Here is a 16,759-nt window from a genome sequence, read left to right as displayed (position 1 = left end):
ACACAAGACATAATCTTAACTTTATCTAAAAATGGCAGAAATAAACTTAACAGAGGGCACCGCGTATTTGTCTCTACATAATTCACTTGATGGCAGCTCTTCTCACGTTATCTAATTTTTTTTTCTTTTTGAATACATAACTGAAGACTCCAACCAACTGTCAAAATTGATATCTGCCGATTTTATAAAGCTGGAGTCCAATAATTTTTAAGACTGTGAAAATTCTATCTTCTCAGAATTCTATAAAACATTTAAACAAATACAGTAAAAACTAAAGAAGAATCCTTTTCAAACATTTTCTTTTTGTTTGCAAATCTCTGGGGTTCGCATCCCGGGCAAGGCATAGATGTTCTTTATTTCTATGTACTATCTGTCATTACTGTGGGAACAACGTTGACCCACGTAATATGGTGCCCTGAAAGAGTGGTCAACAAATCTGCCTGTATGACGAAAGGTCATTCTGCAGGTGGGCATTGGAAAAAAAGTGTTTGCAAATTTATGTTCCTTAATTGTTTTAACTGCCTAATACGTAGAGAGATTGAATCAAATAATGTACTTATCTTATAATTGGTTTTCAAGAGAAATGATTAGTTATATTGTTTTCTCTTTTCTCTAGACTTTATCCTGAATGTGAAGAAATTACTTTCCAAACTTGGATGTTTTACAATATTCCAGGAATGATTATATGCGTTCTTATGGGTTGGATATATCTATGGATGATTTATATACGATGTTTGTAAGTAAGGAAATTATGTATTTAACATCTCTAAAATTCTCATAGTATTATTAACAATTAAGGTAATCCTAAACTCTGTTATTAAATAATTTTTCCAGATAAGGATTCTCAAACTCAACTTAAGATGTCTTTTTTTATATTTTTTTTTCTGTGGACAAACCAGTGGCGTAATTTTTATGTTCGAAGAGTTTGCAATCATAAACTCACAAATTACACTTTTTCTCAATGCTATATTTTTTTTAATATTAAACTGTTATTTAGTATTGTCTCCAGAATGGTATTTTGGAAGTTTAGGAAATAAAATTCATAGAAGCATGTTAATGCCTTTATGGAAATTAAGGAGATTATCGCCAAATAAAGATTTTTCAAAGTGATTTTTAAAAATTCATTATGTTACTTACATTTATAATTTTTCAGAAATAATAAATAAAACAATTTTACTAAAAGCATAATAACCTTAACAATGCAAATTTAATATCTTTTAAATTACCTTTTTTCTAAAGTGACTTAAGAAATTTTCAAAATTTACTTATGCCGAATTTTCAAAACTAATTGGAATTTCCATTTTAAAGATTTTAAAAGGGACAAAAAACAGTATCGGTCTTAACTCGATACATTCTCTCAATACATTTTAATTCTTTTAATTTAAAAAAAATAACGTTCTACATTTCTTTTATTTTCTACGAATTGTTTAAAATTTACTTGAAAACTGTGAAAGATGTCGAATCACAAGCTGAAAAACGGGAGGAAAGATATCAAAACTAGTTTGATTGTCTGGTAAAATTTGATGGTGTTTCTAATAATCACCTTTTAACTCTTTTCTATCTCGTTTATAAATCAATCAGGTTTAATTGTTTTCAGTCTTGCCTTCCTCGATAGTGATTTGTTCATACATCAATATCTATGTTTCAATGTTTTTGTTTCTCCTTTAACATATTGTTAAATTACGACTATTCTATATATTTTCTTAATTTAATATTTGACAGGAATTCTAACACTACTTATTTACAGTGGAGTGTATAAGTAAATATTTATTATTGTTGTTTCAATAGGAAACATAAACCCTCTAAGGAAGATTTGCACGAGATCATATCAAGAAAGTATGCAGAACTGGGAGCTGTTACGTAAGTAGTAATAAATAAAGAAGTAAATTCAACAGGCTTAAAGATTTGCAGATAAGACTGATAAAGGACTTCTGTATTAAAATTATGCTTACAGGAAAGCACGAAAAATAGTAAATGAAGTAAATTAATAACATTTATGTCTGAAAATGCGAGAAAGGTGATTTTGTCTCTGAAAGACGTATTTGGTTTCATTTAAATGACTTTGTTGCTGTCGTGGGCCATTAAAGCATAGGGGGTGTGATTTTTTTTGGTTTTCTAGTGGCGCTATTTGTGACCAAGAAATTGATTTCTGCTACACCCATACGTCCACCCGTTCATATGGCAGACCCATTCATACATCCATTCATTTATCCACTTTTGTCCTGAATCAGAGAACGATCAGTTGCCAATCCACTACCCCAAGAGGTATAATTTGTTATGAGAACAAGGAGGACTTTGTGATCCGACAGATTTAGTTTACACCAGTCACCATGTACTACACGGGGAGTCTTCGGCCGGCTGGATTCGAACTCACGAACGCGATCATTTAAATAATGAAAAGCAAATTTCATCTGTCAAGAAATCGTTGAGACATACAATTACATAATTGCATCGAGTGCAAATAAAAAAAAAATGCAATTAAAATAATGATGAAATAATACACTTATTGTTTAAAGTCTTTTGTATTCATTTTTGTTATTTATACTATTCAAATTTATTAATGAATATTATACCTTCTTTCGCTTTCCATGGTGGAAACCTAAATTCGAATCCCAGAAATGCTTGGTCGTAAATTATCTCCAGTGGTAGACAGATCTTGGTTTAGAATCGTTTTACCGTCGAGTTAACTGTGGGGGGGGGNTTTCCTTTCCATGTAACGCAAATACGGGTTAGTTCCCTCAACAAAAAAAAAAAAAACCATACTAAAGGTGGTTTGTTTCAATGCTAGATCAAAGAGTTCTCCTATCTTCTTTTATAACCGTCGTTGAACAGCCGACCCAATCTTATGGGTTTACGACCAATGTTTAACTCCGTAGCCTTGTAATTTAAAACCCAATCCAGAAGTCAAAGGAGCTCCTGTATCAAGTATTGGGAGAAATGTGCCTTCGTGGAGGACTTTTTGATGGAACTAACCGGCATTTGCTTTACATCGAGAGGGAAACCACGAAAACCTCCCATGATTCGCCGGACGACAAGGAGTCTCTAACCCATGATCCATCTACAACTGAGGATATTTTACATCAGCACAGTGGTCGGTGAGAGCCAGGTACGGAATTCGAACCCGGTTTACCTCATTGGAAGGAGTACGCTCTATCTCCTGAGCCAAAACGTCTCTCTCTCTTATCTTCTCGGTTGGGTTCAAAATTAAAAAGCTGAGTAAGTGAACACTGATTTGAGGAACCGCTTGCAAGACGCTCAGTTGTGTGCTCAAATTCTTCCATATCCTAGATGCATCATTATGCTGTCTTTCTCTGAATTGTGCTATCTGTTCTTTTATTTGAAAAAGGCTTATAAGCTGTACTTTTGCAATTGTGCGTATGTGTCTGTGTAGCAATAAATTTGCACAGTATTATCCTATTTTTGGTGGAAGATTTTGAGGGTCTACTAAGGATTGGCTTAGTAGCGTTGTATTTGTTTTTCCAGTATATTTTGTGAAAGTTCCGTAGCGAGCTCACTAAATATGCTTCTTGATAAACATACAAGGAAATATTTACTAAGGAAGTATACATGTTTTTTTACTAAATTCAATCTTGTAATAATACTTAGAAACTGTAGGGACTACTAGAAAACTCATGGAATCACAGTTCCTTGATAGCTGCAGTGCTTTTTACAGCTTAAGAACTAACTTGTATAAGGACTAAAGAAAAATCTTTTAACCGTTATTCATTTAAGAAAAGAAGAGGGAAAAAAATAAATGTGCCCAACTTTATTTCAGGTACCACGAAGCTGAGGTTGTGATCTTATTCTCCGTTTTAATTTTACTATGGCTGTTCCGAGAGTCAAACTTACTGACAGGATGGATACATCTGATTGGATCTGATAAGTAAGCATATCATTACATACAGTTAAAAATAATAATACAATAAGTATAAAAAAATTTGTGCTGACAGGCTCGGTACATCTGATTGGATCTGATAAGTAAGCATATCATTACATACAGTTAAAAATAATAAAACAATAAGTATAAAAAATTTGTGCTGACAGGCTCGGTACATCTGATTGGATCCGATAAGTAAGCATATCATTACATACAGTTAAAAATAATAAAACAATAAGTATAAAAAATTTTTGCTGACAGGCTCGGTACATCTGATTGGATATGATAAGTAAGCATATCATTACATACAGTTAAAAATAATAATACAATAAGTATAAAAAATTTGTGCTGCTGACAGGCTCGGTACATCTGATTGGATTCGATAAGTAAGCATATCATAGCATATAGTTAAAAACAGTAATATGAATGTAAAAAATTTGTCTTGACAGGCTGGATACATCTGATTGGATCTGATAAGTAAGCATGTCATAGCATATAGTTAAAAACAGTAATATGAATGTAAAAAATTTGCCTTGACAGGCTGGATACATCTGATTGGATCCGATAAGTAAGCATATCATAGCATATAGTTAAAAACAGTAATACTCTGAATATAAAAAATTTGTCCTGACCGGCTGGATACATCTTACTGGATCTGATAAGTAAGCATATCATAGCATATAGTTAAAAACAGTAATGCTATGAATATAAAAAATTTGTATAGGTCAAATAGCTGATTTATTTATTTAAGGGTGGTTATTAATTAGTTGAAACTTATTTTCTTTTTTTAGAACAATTGGAGATGCCGTACCAGCTATTGCCATTTCCTTCCTGGCTTTTATTCTACCATCCGATATTAGAGATTTGAATAGTCGACCCATATTAGAATGGAAAAAGATTCAACCCAAGTTACCTTGGAACGTTCTTCTGATTGTTGGAGGTGGATTCGCGTTGGGTGACGGTGCGCAGGTAAAGTTAACAGTAAACTAGACAAATCAGTTAAAGTACAAAAATTATCGAATTCTACTATTTACCTAGGCATTTTATGGAATAACGATTAATTGATAGTTGAAATTTGAAATGCGGCACTCGAAAGTTCTTTGAATCGGTTATAGCTGCTTTTAGACAGTATTGAACCGCTTATAGCTGCTTTGCAATGACGCGTGTCTGTACACTTTATTCCCGTGTTTTTAAACATAGTTATTAATATGAGCAATAGTAAACTTTATCATCTGTTTTTCCTCATTATTTATCAATTAATCATCCGCAATTGGGATAAAATGTATTTTTCGAGAAATTTTAGATATTTGTGATCAATTAATTTATAAAACAACGTTGAAATTGTTTTTTTTTTCACTTTAACGTCTATAATTAGTTATTTCATAGAATAACTAGGTAAAATATAAAATTTTTCAGCTGTTAAATACTTTAACTGACTTATCTAGCTTTTTCGTAAAAAATACCTAGTTATTCTATGAAGTAACTGCATTTCACACTTTGACGGCAACACTATAGTATATTAAAAAAAGATAACCCACCTCGAATATACATTAAAACTATGCTACTGCATGGAACTCTGCATTTGTCCACTTTATCTTGTTTTAACATTGCAACATTACTGAGGGCAAGCAATTCATCGTTGAATAGTAAAGAAGCAATGAATGTGTCACCCCTTTTCAAAAATTTGCAATAAATTATTCACAAGAAAAAAAAACTGAAAATTTCGTCATGTAAAACTAAAGCAGTTATAGTTAAAACAACCGATGAGAAATTTAACAATGATGACAAATTTAACGATGAGAACTTCAACAACTAAGAATATACCAAGCAAAAAATTAACAAGAAAAATTTTAACGACAAAATAGAAATATAATCGGTAATAAAAAGCGTCTTGGGAGAAGAAAAATTTCAATCAGCGTGAGTTCTCTGGCCGATTGCATCGGCTCTTCATACAAGAACTGCTTTGCGCACGGCTATGAAGAGTCTCTCTTGATTGGTTAAAAATTATGCCGCGGTGTAATCGACATGCCAGGTTCAAGTACCAAAGTTTGAAACCTGTTGAACCTGTAACCATCTCTATCTTCAATGCATTCTCTGTAATCGTCTTCCTGAAGAATAATAAACAGAACTGAATTTCAAGTGGATGAAATGTATATATGCCATTGTAAAATGTTGCTCTTTCTTTCTGCACATAGCTGTACACTTTTCCTTTGTTTCACGTCTTTGATTATAATCCTGGATGCTTTTAATTTAGTTGTTAAAATGTTATTAAAGTAATGTCTAAATTTCGCATTTCTTCTTTATTATCTTTGACGATTGATCCATTTAAAATGCAGAATTTAATAAACGCAACACTATCTCGCCAAAATTTCACTGTAAAACAAATGTTCGAATTGACTTCTAATATCATTTCTGTTTTCTGATTCTCGCCTCCGCGGAACATTCTACAAAACAAGATCCAACTAAACAAGGCTAACACATGATAAGACCACGCTCTCTTTCTCAATATAGATAAAATATCTGAGAAAGATAAACGCAAGAGAAAACTGATATCAAGTGGTCCAAGATACATCCTGATTAATCTCGTAACACACGATAAAGATACAGAGTGAAAAAAAATCGCTAATTAGAAGCACGAGGTAATTTAGGCTGAAGCTTCTGTTTCCGTGAAAAGACGAAATCATTTACCTTTTTCCGCTTTGATATGTAATGCTACTCAGTTATTGTGGTGACAATTCATCAAAAGCTGCCTTGTTTTTCACAGCTAAATGATTATAAATCTTCGTAGCTGAGATTGATAAGACCCAAATCTCTTTCAACATTATTTTTCCATTGTCTGTTCCCATCACACTACACAATCCTTAAACTTAATTCGAAAGTAATAAAATCATTAATCTGAAATGCGAGCAAAAATCTGGATTTTTTTTAATCCCAAATAAAACTAAATTTTCATTCGTTATTTTTAATATCAGAAACAAAAATCGATCCTAAAAACAGGATGACAGTTTTAGAATTTACATCCTGCATTGTTAACATGAAGCACAACACAATAGTTTAATTCAGCACTTTATGCATTTTATTTTCAGAAATCTGGTTTGTCGAAGCTGATTGGTGAATACCTTGGAAGGATGCGAATGTTTCCTCCATCAGTTGTTGTGGCAATTATGGTATTCATAGCATCATTGGTTACAGAAATCATGACCAACGTTGTCACTGCCACCGTTTTACTACCTTCTTTCAGCCAAATGGTAATCATTCTTAATACTTGGAGTTTCTTTTAAACCTCCACTTGATTATGATTCATTTTTAAAAATTAGAATAAAAGTATATTTCTTGGAGCAAAATTTATAAATCTAAAGTGAAAATTTCTCTATATTAAAGAATTGCAAGAGCTACCATAGCTAGCAATACCGCTGTTTTGCTTGTTTACTTACACTACATTTTGTTGTGCCAAAATTATGAAACTTACAAAATTGAAATTGCGCACAAGTTGATAGACAAATGTACGGAGCATGGAGCATATGATGGAATAAACGAATTTAACATTTGTTAATTGTTTAGAGAAATATTAACTGTTGAACTTTAAGGAAAAAAAATGTATGCAAGCCTTAAGAAAGCAAATACAGAGTTGAAATTAAACGCGATGAAAGGTCATTTTCATTTATAAACAGAAAAATGAGTTCAAGTATTATTAAAATTTTAAGTGCCTTCGATGAGTACGATGGAATAAGAAAAAAATTTATTATTAGTTCAAGAATTTTGAACAATTGAACTGATCGCAAAAAATACAGCGCGGACCGCTCTGCAGCCCACAGAAATGAATCTACATCGTCGAAATTTGACGCTCTGATCTGACACGGATATTTTTATTTGTGACCTGACTGCGAGATTTTTTTTTCAATTCAAAAGTTATAATAACATTAAGTGCTTTCTTTCGAGAAATTTTACTCACTTTTTTGCTTTAAATAAAGACTAGTTCTCCATTGTTGAATGAAAATGTATTTTCTCTCTGGAGATTTTTATAAGCTTACGCTTGGATGGATGAAAACACTAGCAAAAAAGAAAATAAATGACATAGAGATTCGATACAAATTTTAACATTCTAGATAAAATTTTTAAAAAACATGAAAAAGTTTATACAAGAGATATAAAAATTGGGAGATGTTTTTTTAACAATGAGTCTTTTTAATGAGAAATTTTTAATTTATTTTAATTTGTTTCTTAATGCGCCACAAATTCTGCAATCCAAATTTGAAAGCCTTCTTTCAAGTACAGTCGATTCAGCTGTAATCGTCCGTTTCATTACGATTTTCAATCTTATTACGCCACAAATTCTGTAATCCATATTTGAAAGCCTTTTTTCAAGTAGAATTGATTCAGGTGTAATCGTCCGTTTCAATACGATTTTTAATCTTATTACGCCACAAATTCTGTAATCCATATTTGAAAGCTTTTTTTCAAGTAGAATTGATTCAAGTGTAATCGTCCGTTTCATTACGATTTTTAATCTTATTACGCCACAAATTCTGTAATCCATATTTAAAAGCCTTTTTTCAAGTAGAATTGATTCAGGTGTAATCGTCCGTTTCATTACGATTTTTAATCTTATTACGCCACAAATTCTGTAATCCATATTTNTTAAACTTAATTAGAAAAAATACAATCATTAATCTGAAATGCAAGCAAAAATCTGGATTTTTTTAAACCCAATTAAAACTAAATTTTCATTCATTATTTTAAATATCAGAAACAGAAATTGATCTTAAAAACAGGATGATAGTTTTAGAATTTACATCCTGCATTGTTAACATGAAGCACAGCACAATAGTTGAATTCAGCACTTTATGCATTTTATTTTCAGAAATCTGCAAAAATTGATCGTAAAAACAGGATGATAGTTTTAGAATTTACATCCTGCATTGTTAACATGAGGGACAACAAAATAGTTGAATTCAGCACTTTATGCATTTTATTTTCAGAAATCTGGCTTGTCGAAGCTGATTGGTGAATACCTTGGAAGGATGCGAATGTTTCCTCCATCAGTTGTTGTGGCAATTATGGTATTCATAGCATCATTGGTTACAGAGATCATGACCAACGTTGTTACGGCAACCGTTTTACTACCTTCTTTCAGTCAAATGGTAATCATTCTCAATACTTAGAGGTTTTTTTCTAAACCTCCACTTGAATATGATTCATTTTTAAAAATTAGAATAAAAGTACATAATTCATAGAACAAAATTTGGGAATCTAAAGTGAAAATTTCTCTACATTAAAGAAATGCAAGAGCTACCATAGCTAGCACTATCACTATTTTTGTTTGCTTACATTACATTTTGTTGTGCAAAAATTATGAAACTTAGAAAATTGAAATTACGCGCAAGTTGATAGACGAATGTACGGAGATCGGAGCATATGATGGAATAAAAGAATTTAACATTTGTTAATTATTTAGAGAATTATTAACTGTTAAACTTTAAGTAAAAATATGTATGCAAGCTTTAAGAAAGCAAATACAGAGTTGAAATTAAGCGCGCCGAAAGTTCATTTTTATTTATAAACAGAAAAACGAGTTCAAATATTATTAAAATTTTAACTGCTTTCGATGAGTACGATGGAATAAAAAAAAAATTAAAATTTTATTTTTAGTTCAAAAATTTCGAACAATTGAACTTATAGCGAAAAACATTACAAACATTATTTACCTGTAATATTTATTTATCATCATTTATTAGTATTATTCTGTGTTATTATTAGTTTTGTGATTTTGATTCTTACTCCAAATTAAAAGCCTTAAGTCCAAAAGCTGCTCTCTTCTATTATAAAGAAATCCCATACTATTAAGTTACTATGCAACATTTTATGTACATTAGAAAATTGAATATATTTACAATTAGTTTCAAATATTTAGTGAAATTTCCTACCATTGATAGCCGAGAAAATTTATTTGGGTTAAATTTCTTCCAAATTGAATCTGGAACTCAAATCTGTCAAACCAAATCTGTCTTGACTGATTCAAATATTTTAGGATCTTTTAATTGAATACTTTTCATTTTTAACGTAAAACCTTACTTAGTGCATTGAAACAAAAATTGATTACTTGTCACTCATNTTGGGGGGGGGGGGGTATCCATCCTGACGAGCAGAGGGAAAAATTTAAGTAAGTAAATATTTATCATATTTCTAGAGTAACAGAACCTTTTATAATTCATAGATATTGGCCCTATCTTATATTCTTTATTATTCTTATATTCCCCGTTCATTATGTTTTTAATTCAGCCACAACAAACTATAATTTTTTTTATATTCCAGTTTGATGAATTACTCAGAACGGGAAATTAAAATTGAAAATATAAATAAATGGAAATAAAATATAGGGGAGATTCTACAAAAATCTAAGACGCCAGTCTTGTTTATAGAGATCGGATCGGCTTAAGATAGAAAATTGCCATTTCTTTAAACTTTTAAAGCATAATTTGTACCACATATTTCCAAGCATACAAATAAGATTACTTACGTACAATTTCCTCCAAAAAAAAAAATAAAATTTCCTAAAATTCACTTCTCTGGCCTATCCAAAAAATTTTCTTCAACTTATTTAAGATTTTTATCCCCAACGTCTCCATAAAGTATATTAATAAACTATGAGTACTTAAAGGTGCAAAAAAAATTTTTTTGAAACAGTTTAATATTTTAACTCACCAAGTTAGTTAACCATTTAAAAGTTTATCACAAGATTTTTCTACTGTTCTCCCGGTGCAAGAAATTTTTCTATAATTTTTAGGATAAGAGAGCATATTTTTAGCCTTGTATATTACAATCCTGTTTACTCACATAATTCTTTCGGATTGATAAATTTCTTTGGAGATAAGACTTACCTGACGTTCTTATTATTGATTTGAAGTTCTAAACTGAGGCATGTAAAAAAAATTTTTTTTCTTCACATTTCTGTACATTTCTATTATACGTGAAAACATTTTTAAAAAAAATAATGCATGTTATGTGTAATAATGGGATGATTCAAGTAAAAGAACTTTCTTAAGCCTAAATCTGTCATTATTAGAACTCAGAATCAATAAGAATGTCAAACACCTGGCATTTAAGGCAAATGATTAACTAATTAACCAACATCATTAAAGTGAATTGCCTTTTATTTTTGTCTTGTTTAGAGCCTTATAAAGAGGTAGCATGATTTTTTTTCCAGATTTTTTAAAACACCTGCAGTTTTTAAGAATTTGGAATTTTGAAAATGTCAAGCTTTTTGGAGAATAACTATAGATCGAGCAAATCTATCACAAGCCACATTATTTTCTACTTTTAAAATACCTTTCTCATATATTGCTTGCCAGTAATTTGTAGCATTTTAAATTTCTCATATACTTTTTGATTGATGATGCATCAATATAAATTTGTATTGATTTATCGTTTTCTTTATACATACCTTAGGCAGTAGGTATGGGAGTGAATCCCCTGCTTGTCATGTTGCCGATTACAGTGGCTTGTTCTTATGCCTTCATGTTACCAGTCGGTGGTCCTGGGAATGCAATATCTTTCGAAAATGGTCATATGAAGACGCAGGATATGGTAACATGAACTTTCTCTTACATCATTTTATATATTGGGTGTACAAATTAGTTCGGTCCGTTTTTTTGTGATCAAAAATGCATTTATTTCAGAACAAAATGAACAGATTAATCAAAAAAATTTCTCGTCTTTTGAGGCGATCCAAGTTAGGAGCCAATTTTCGATTTCTGCAAAAGTGAACTGGTGACCTGCCAAATCATGCTACATCCGTCGGAACAACCAGTAATCAGAAGGAGCAATGTTCAATGAATACAGCGGGTGCGGTAAAATATCTCACTTGAGCGTTTCCAAATAATTTTTTATGACTTTTGCGACATCAGGCTGACCGTTATTAGGCAGAAAAATAACTTTGTCTTGTCTTTACTCGTATTCCGGCCGTTTTTCTCGTAATGCAAGGCTCAAACGAATCTATTGTTGCCTATACCGATCTCCCGCAATGGAATCACCAGGTTGCAGCAGCTCATAGTATTCAAAACTGTTCACCATTTTTCATTCACCATTCTTGAAGTGTCGAAACCGTTCCCAACATGATTTATCAGTTGGAGCATTATCACCATAAATTTCTACAAAAATTCGATGCGCTTCAGCTGCACTTTTCCTCCAATTAAAGCAGAAACATAAAACCTCCCACAAATGGTGCTTCGTTACCACAAAACTTGACATATTCAACAAAGTAAAAAACAGGTTTTTTGTATGAAACTCAAAGCAATATAAACTGAATATTATTCACAGATGTTTAACCTCTCTGAAACCACCGAAACCAGCTGTCACTATGAAACATTCATAACAGCAGAGCCATCTCTTGAAAACGAACCGAACTAATTTGAAATAATTGTAAAATACTTCCACCCTCACTTTTAAACACCTCAGAGGAGTCTTTTTAAATAACTATCGATTAAAAGTAATAAAAATGTATTAATTTACCTTTTTTTTAAATATACATTTCGGTCAATAGGTTTAACATAATCAATTAATAGTTAATTCTAAAATTTATTTTACAATAATAAAATAATATAAGGTTTTACCTATTTTACAACGTCTTTGTTAACCGCTTCCGTGGAACCAAAATGTAGTAAATATCTTTACAAGCTTGAGTTCTCAGTTTTTAAACGGAGCTCCGAGCCCGATGGCAATAAATATTAGGTACAACTGATATGAGTTTAACATTAATAAGTAAATAATAAAATATTTCATTATTAGAGATGGAGCTACTTCCGATTAATCATGCTGCTATGAAAGGAAACATCCATTTTTAACCTAGGTGTACAATTTTTTAAGTAACTCTTACTGAATATTAATAAATTAAAGACTATTGAAATAAAAATTCAGACTCCACAAGAAAATTGAGTGTTGAAGGTACTCTTTTATGAACATTTTATGCAAGTTAAACATAAACTCATCCAAATAACGTTTTTGTTTTTTCTCTTTTCTTGTTATTGTTTCGTTTTTCCCTGGGCACAATCGGCTTGCTTTATCAATTTCTAGAAATTTAAGTACATTTAATCTCGATTTATCTGTTAAATCTTTTTCTGATACAGATTTAAAAGTTTCTTGCTCTTTTTTTTTTTTGCTTCAAGGGTCTTCTTTTATTTTCTGTCTAGCTTGTCTCATACTAAGTTTTTTCTGTTCCCTTCTCTTTTGCATTTGAACATTTGATTGCTTTCTTTTTTTACATTTTGGTTTTGCCATTTTTCTCCCAAAATTTGAAGAGAAAAAAGTGTTAAACATCACAGAAATTATGTAGAAAAATTGCCAATATTTACTTCTCCGATAAGAAAAAGTTAAACTTAATTGATTTTCTTTAACACTAGATTGCCTAAGGAAGTCATTTTGACTGCTTTTCAATTTCAATTTGAAAAACAATTATGTTTATAATGACACAGCTTCATAGAATTTTATGACTTTTTGTACAACATATAGAAGCGTTTATTAATTATTGTAACTGCCACCCCCTCCGTCATTTCCGGTAAAAAAATGTGTATTATACCTATATTGCCTAAAAGCAGTCATTTTGACTACTTGGGAAAGGCGGGATAGCCTGGTTAATAGGGCACTGGGCACAAGTCCAAGGGGGTCGTGGGTTCGATCTTCTCCGGCTGAAGACTTCCCGTGTAGTAATAGCTCCTCGTTCCCTTTGAACGCACTTCAACGTAATAACCGTGAGCTGCACACGTGTCGACTTAGGATAGGCCTGCTTTATGCAGTGATAGTCGTTCTGACACGTTGTTCAGTTGATTTCTTTTGCGCTCTAAATTCATGAAAGAAATGTCGAATAGAAGAGAGTTATTGGAAAAGCTAAAGAACATAGGTGAAGAGTGTTCCGATATAGAATCAGATGCAACAAATTGGGAACTATCATCTGAAGATGAATCGGATTATATTCAAAGTGAGACATCTGATGTTGAAGATAGCGATGAAGAGGCGATCACCAACGATGAAAATGAAAGTATCATCAATGTGTCCANCATTACGATTTTTAATCTTATTACGCCACAAATTCTGTAATCCATATTTAAAAGCCTTTTTTCAAGTAGAATTGATTCAGGTGTAATCGTCCGTTTCATTACGATTTTTAATCTTATTACGCCACAAATTCTGTAATCCATATTTGAAAGCCTTTTTTCAAGTAGAATTGATTCAGGTGTAATCGTCCGTTTCATTACGATTTTTAATCTTATTACGCCACAAATTCTGTAATCCATATTTGAAAGCCTTTTTTCAAGTAGAATTGATTCAGGTGTAATCATCCGTTTCTTTACGATTTTTCATTCTTGCTTATCAAATATTCTTACATAAAATTTTATGACTGTGGAATTAATAAACAAAATATTTATTGTTTTTGACGAAAATCTGAGGGGAAAAAAACAACGAATGAGAGAAAAAAAAGTATGGTGTGTTGAAAACTAAGCCTCTTTCAAATAAAATAAATATTTCTTAACTCCACAAAAATAAAATTTAATTGAACGAATTTGATGATTCTTAATTGATTTAATTTATTGTGTATTTACAAAAGTAATAACATAGATGCAAAAAATAGGATAGATGCACAAAAAAAAACATCCATCCATGCCCCATTTAGTCGAAAGAGTTCATAGATATTTAAACGAAATATTACATAACAGACATCCTTTACCAGTTGTCTGGGTTAAAATAACTTTCGTTTCTCCTTGAGGTTGATGCACACTTATAGGCTAGAAAATTCGTTATGGTTCTTTAATTAACAAAGAAAATCCAGATATTTTCGTTGTTCAAAGCATAAAATTAATACTAGTTAATGAGTTATTTTCTACCTGTGAAATATTTACTGATTCCATGTTTAACATTATTCACATATAACATTTATTTATCATTTATTAGTATTATTCTGTGTTAATTATTCGTTTTTTGATTTTGATTCTTATTCCAAATTGAAAGCCTTAAGTCCAAGAGCTGTTCTCTTCTATTATAAAGAAATCCTACGCCATTAAGATATTATGCAACATTTCATTCACATTTAAATCGAATATATTTACAATTATTTTCAATTATTAAGTGACTTTTCTTACCATTGATAGACGAGAAAATTGATTTGGTTTAAGTTTCTTCCAAGTCGCATCAGGAACTCAAATCTGTAAAACCAAATCTGTCTTGACTGAATAAAATACTTTGGAATCTTTTAATTAAATACTTTTCAGTTTTAAAGTAAAACCTTGCTTAGTGTATTGAAACGAAAAGTGATTACTTGTCGCTCTTGGGGNNGGGGGGGGGGGGGTTGTTCATCCTGGCGAGCGGCGGAAAAAATTTATTTAAGTGCGTAAATATTTGTCATATTTCTAGAGTAACAGAACCTTTTATAGTTCTTAGATGTTGACCCCATCTTATATTCATTATTCTTTATTATTCTTATATTCACCATTCATTAAGTTTTTCAATTCAGCCACAACAAACTATATTTTTTTTTATATTCTAGTTTGATGAATTACTCAGAATGGGAAATTAAAATTGAAAATATAAAATAAATGAAAATAAAATTAAGAGGAGGTTCTACAAAAATCTAAGACGCCAGTCTTGTTTATAGAGATCGGCTTAAGATAGAAAATTATCATTTTTTAAAACTTTTAAAACATAATTGGTCCCATGTATTTCCAAGCATTAAAATAAGATTATTTATTTACAATTTCCTTAAAAAAATTTAAAATTGCCTAAATGTCACTTTTCCAGCCTATCCGAAACTAAGTGTACTTAAAGGTGCAAAAAAATTGTTTTTGTTGATACTGTTCAATAATTTAACTCACCAAGTTGCATCATTTAAAAGTTTATCCCAAGATTTTTCCACTGTTCTCCTGGTGCAACCCTTTTTTATTCACATCATTCTTTAGGATTGATAAATTTCTTTGGTGATAAGACTTACCTGACGTTCTTAAAATAGATTTGAAGTTCTAAACTGAGGCATGCAAATATTTTTTGTTTCACTTTCCTGTACATTTTCTATTATACGTGAAAACATTTCTTTAAAAAAATAATAAATGTTATTATGTGTAATAATGGGATGATTCTAGTAAAAGAACTATCTTAAGCCTAAATCTGTCATTAGAACTCAGAATCAATGAAAATGTCACCCTCCTCTGGCATTTAAGACAAATGATTAACTAACCAACATCGTTAAAGTGAATTCCTTTTATTTTTGTCTTGTTTAGAGCCTTATGAAGAGTTAGCATGATTTTTTTTAAAGATTTTTTAAACACCCACAGTTTTTAAGAATGTGGAATTTGAAAATGTCATGCTTTTTGGAGAATAACCTATATATCGAGTAAATCTGTCACAATCCACATTATTTTCCACTTTTAAAGTACTTTTCTCGCATATTTAGTGCCAGTAATTTGTAGCATTTTAAATTTCTCATGTACTTTTTGATTGATGATACATCAATATGAATTTGTCTTGATTTATCTTTTTCTTATATTTATACCTTAGGCAGTAGGTATGGGAGTGAATCCCCTGCTTGTCATGTTGCCGATTACCGTGGCTTGTTCTTATGCCTTCATGTTACCAGTCGGTGGTCCTGGGAATGCGATATCTTTCGAAAATGGTCATATGAAGACGCAGGATATGGTAACATGAACTTTCTCTTACATCATTTTATAATCTATATTGGGTGTACAAATTAAATCGGTCCGTTTTTTGTGTGATCAAAAATGCATTTATTTCAGAACAAAATGAACAGATTAATCAAAGTATTTTCTATTGCTGGTCACTACTTTTTCCCACCTCTCAAGCATTTTTCGAATTCCATCTCGAAAAAATTTCTCGTCTTTTGAG

General features: G+C 31.1%; 1 protein-coding gene across 2 annotated transcripts in view; it reads left to right on the top strand.

Moving 5' to 3' along the window:
• Positions 1-16,552, top strand: part of LOC107455443 (Na(+)/citrate cotransporter) — a gene marked incomplete at its 3' end in the record, with an annotated part of 35,291 nt that extends 18,739 nt beyond the window's left edge. For both annotated transcript variants that reach the window (XM_071177943.1, XM_071177942.1), the window contains 6 exon segments: positions 617-736; positions 1,789-1,860; positions 3,776-3,883; positions 4,669-4,846; positions 6,964-7,125; positions 16,415-16,552. In XM_071177943.1, coding sequence (XP_071034044.1) covers positions 617-736; positions 1,789-1,860; positions 3,776-3,883; positions 4,669-4,846; positions 6,964-7,125; positions 16,415-16,552 — 778 coding nt within the window.
• Between the last annotated feature and the right edge of the window lie 207 nt (positions 16,553-16,759).

Source organism: Parasteatoda tepidariorum, chromosome 2, assembly GCF_043381705.1.
Source record: "Parasteatoda tepidariorum isolate YZ-2023 chromosome 2, CAS_Ptep_4.0, whole genome shotgun sequence".
Taxonomy (NCBI): domain Eukaryota; kingdom Metazoa; phylum Arthropoda; class Arachnida; order Araneae; family Theridiidae; genus Parasteatoda; species Parasteatoda tepidariorum.
The sequence above is the reverse complement of the archived record's forward strand: the minus strand, read 5'-3'. Positions and strand labels throughout refer to the sequence as shown.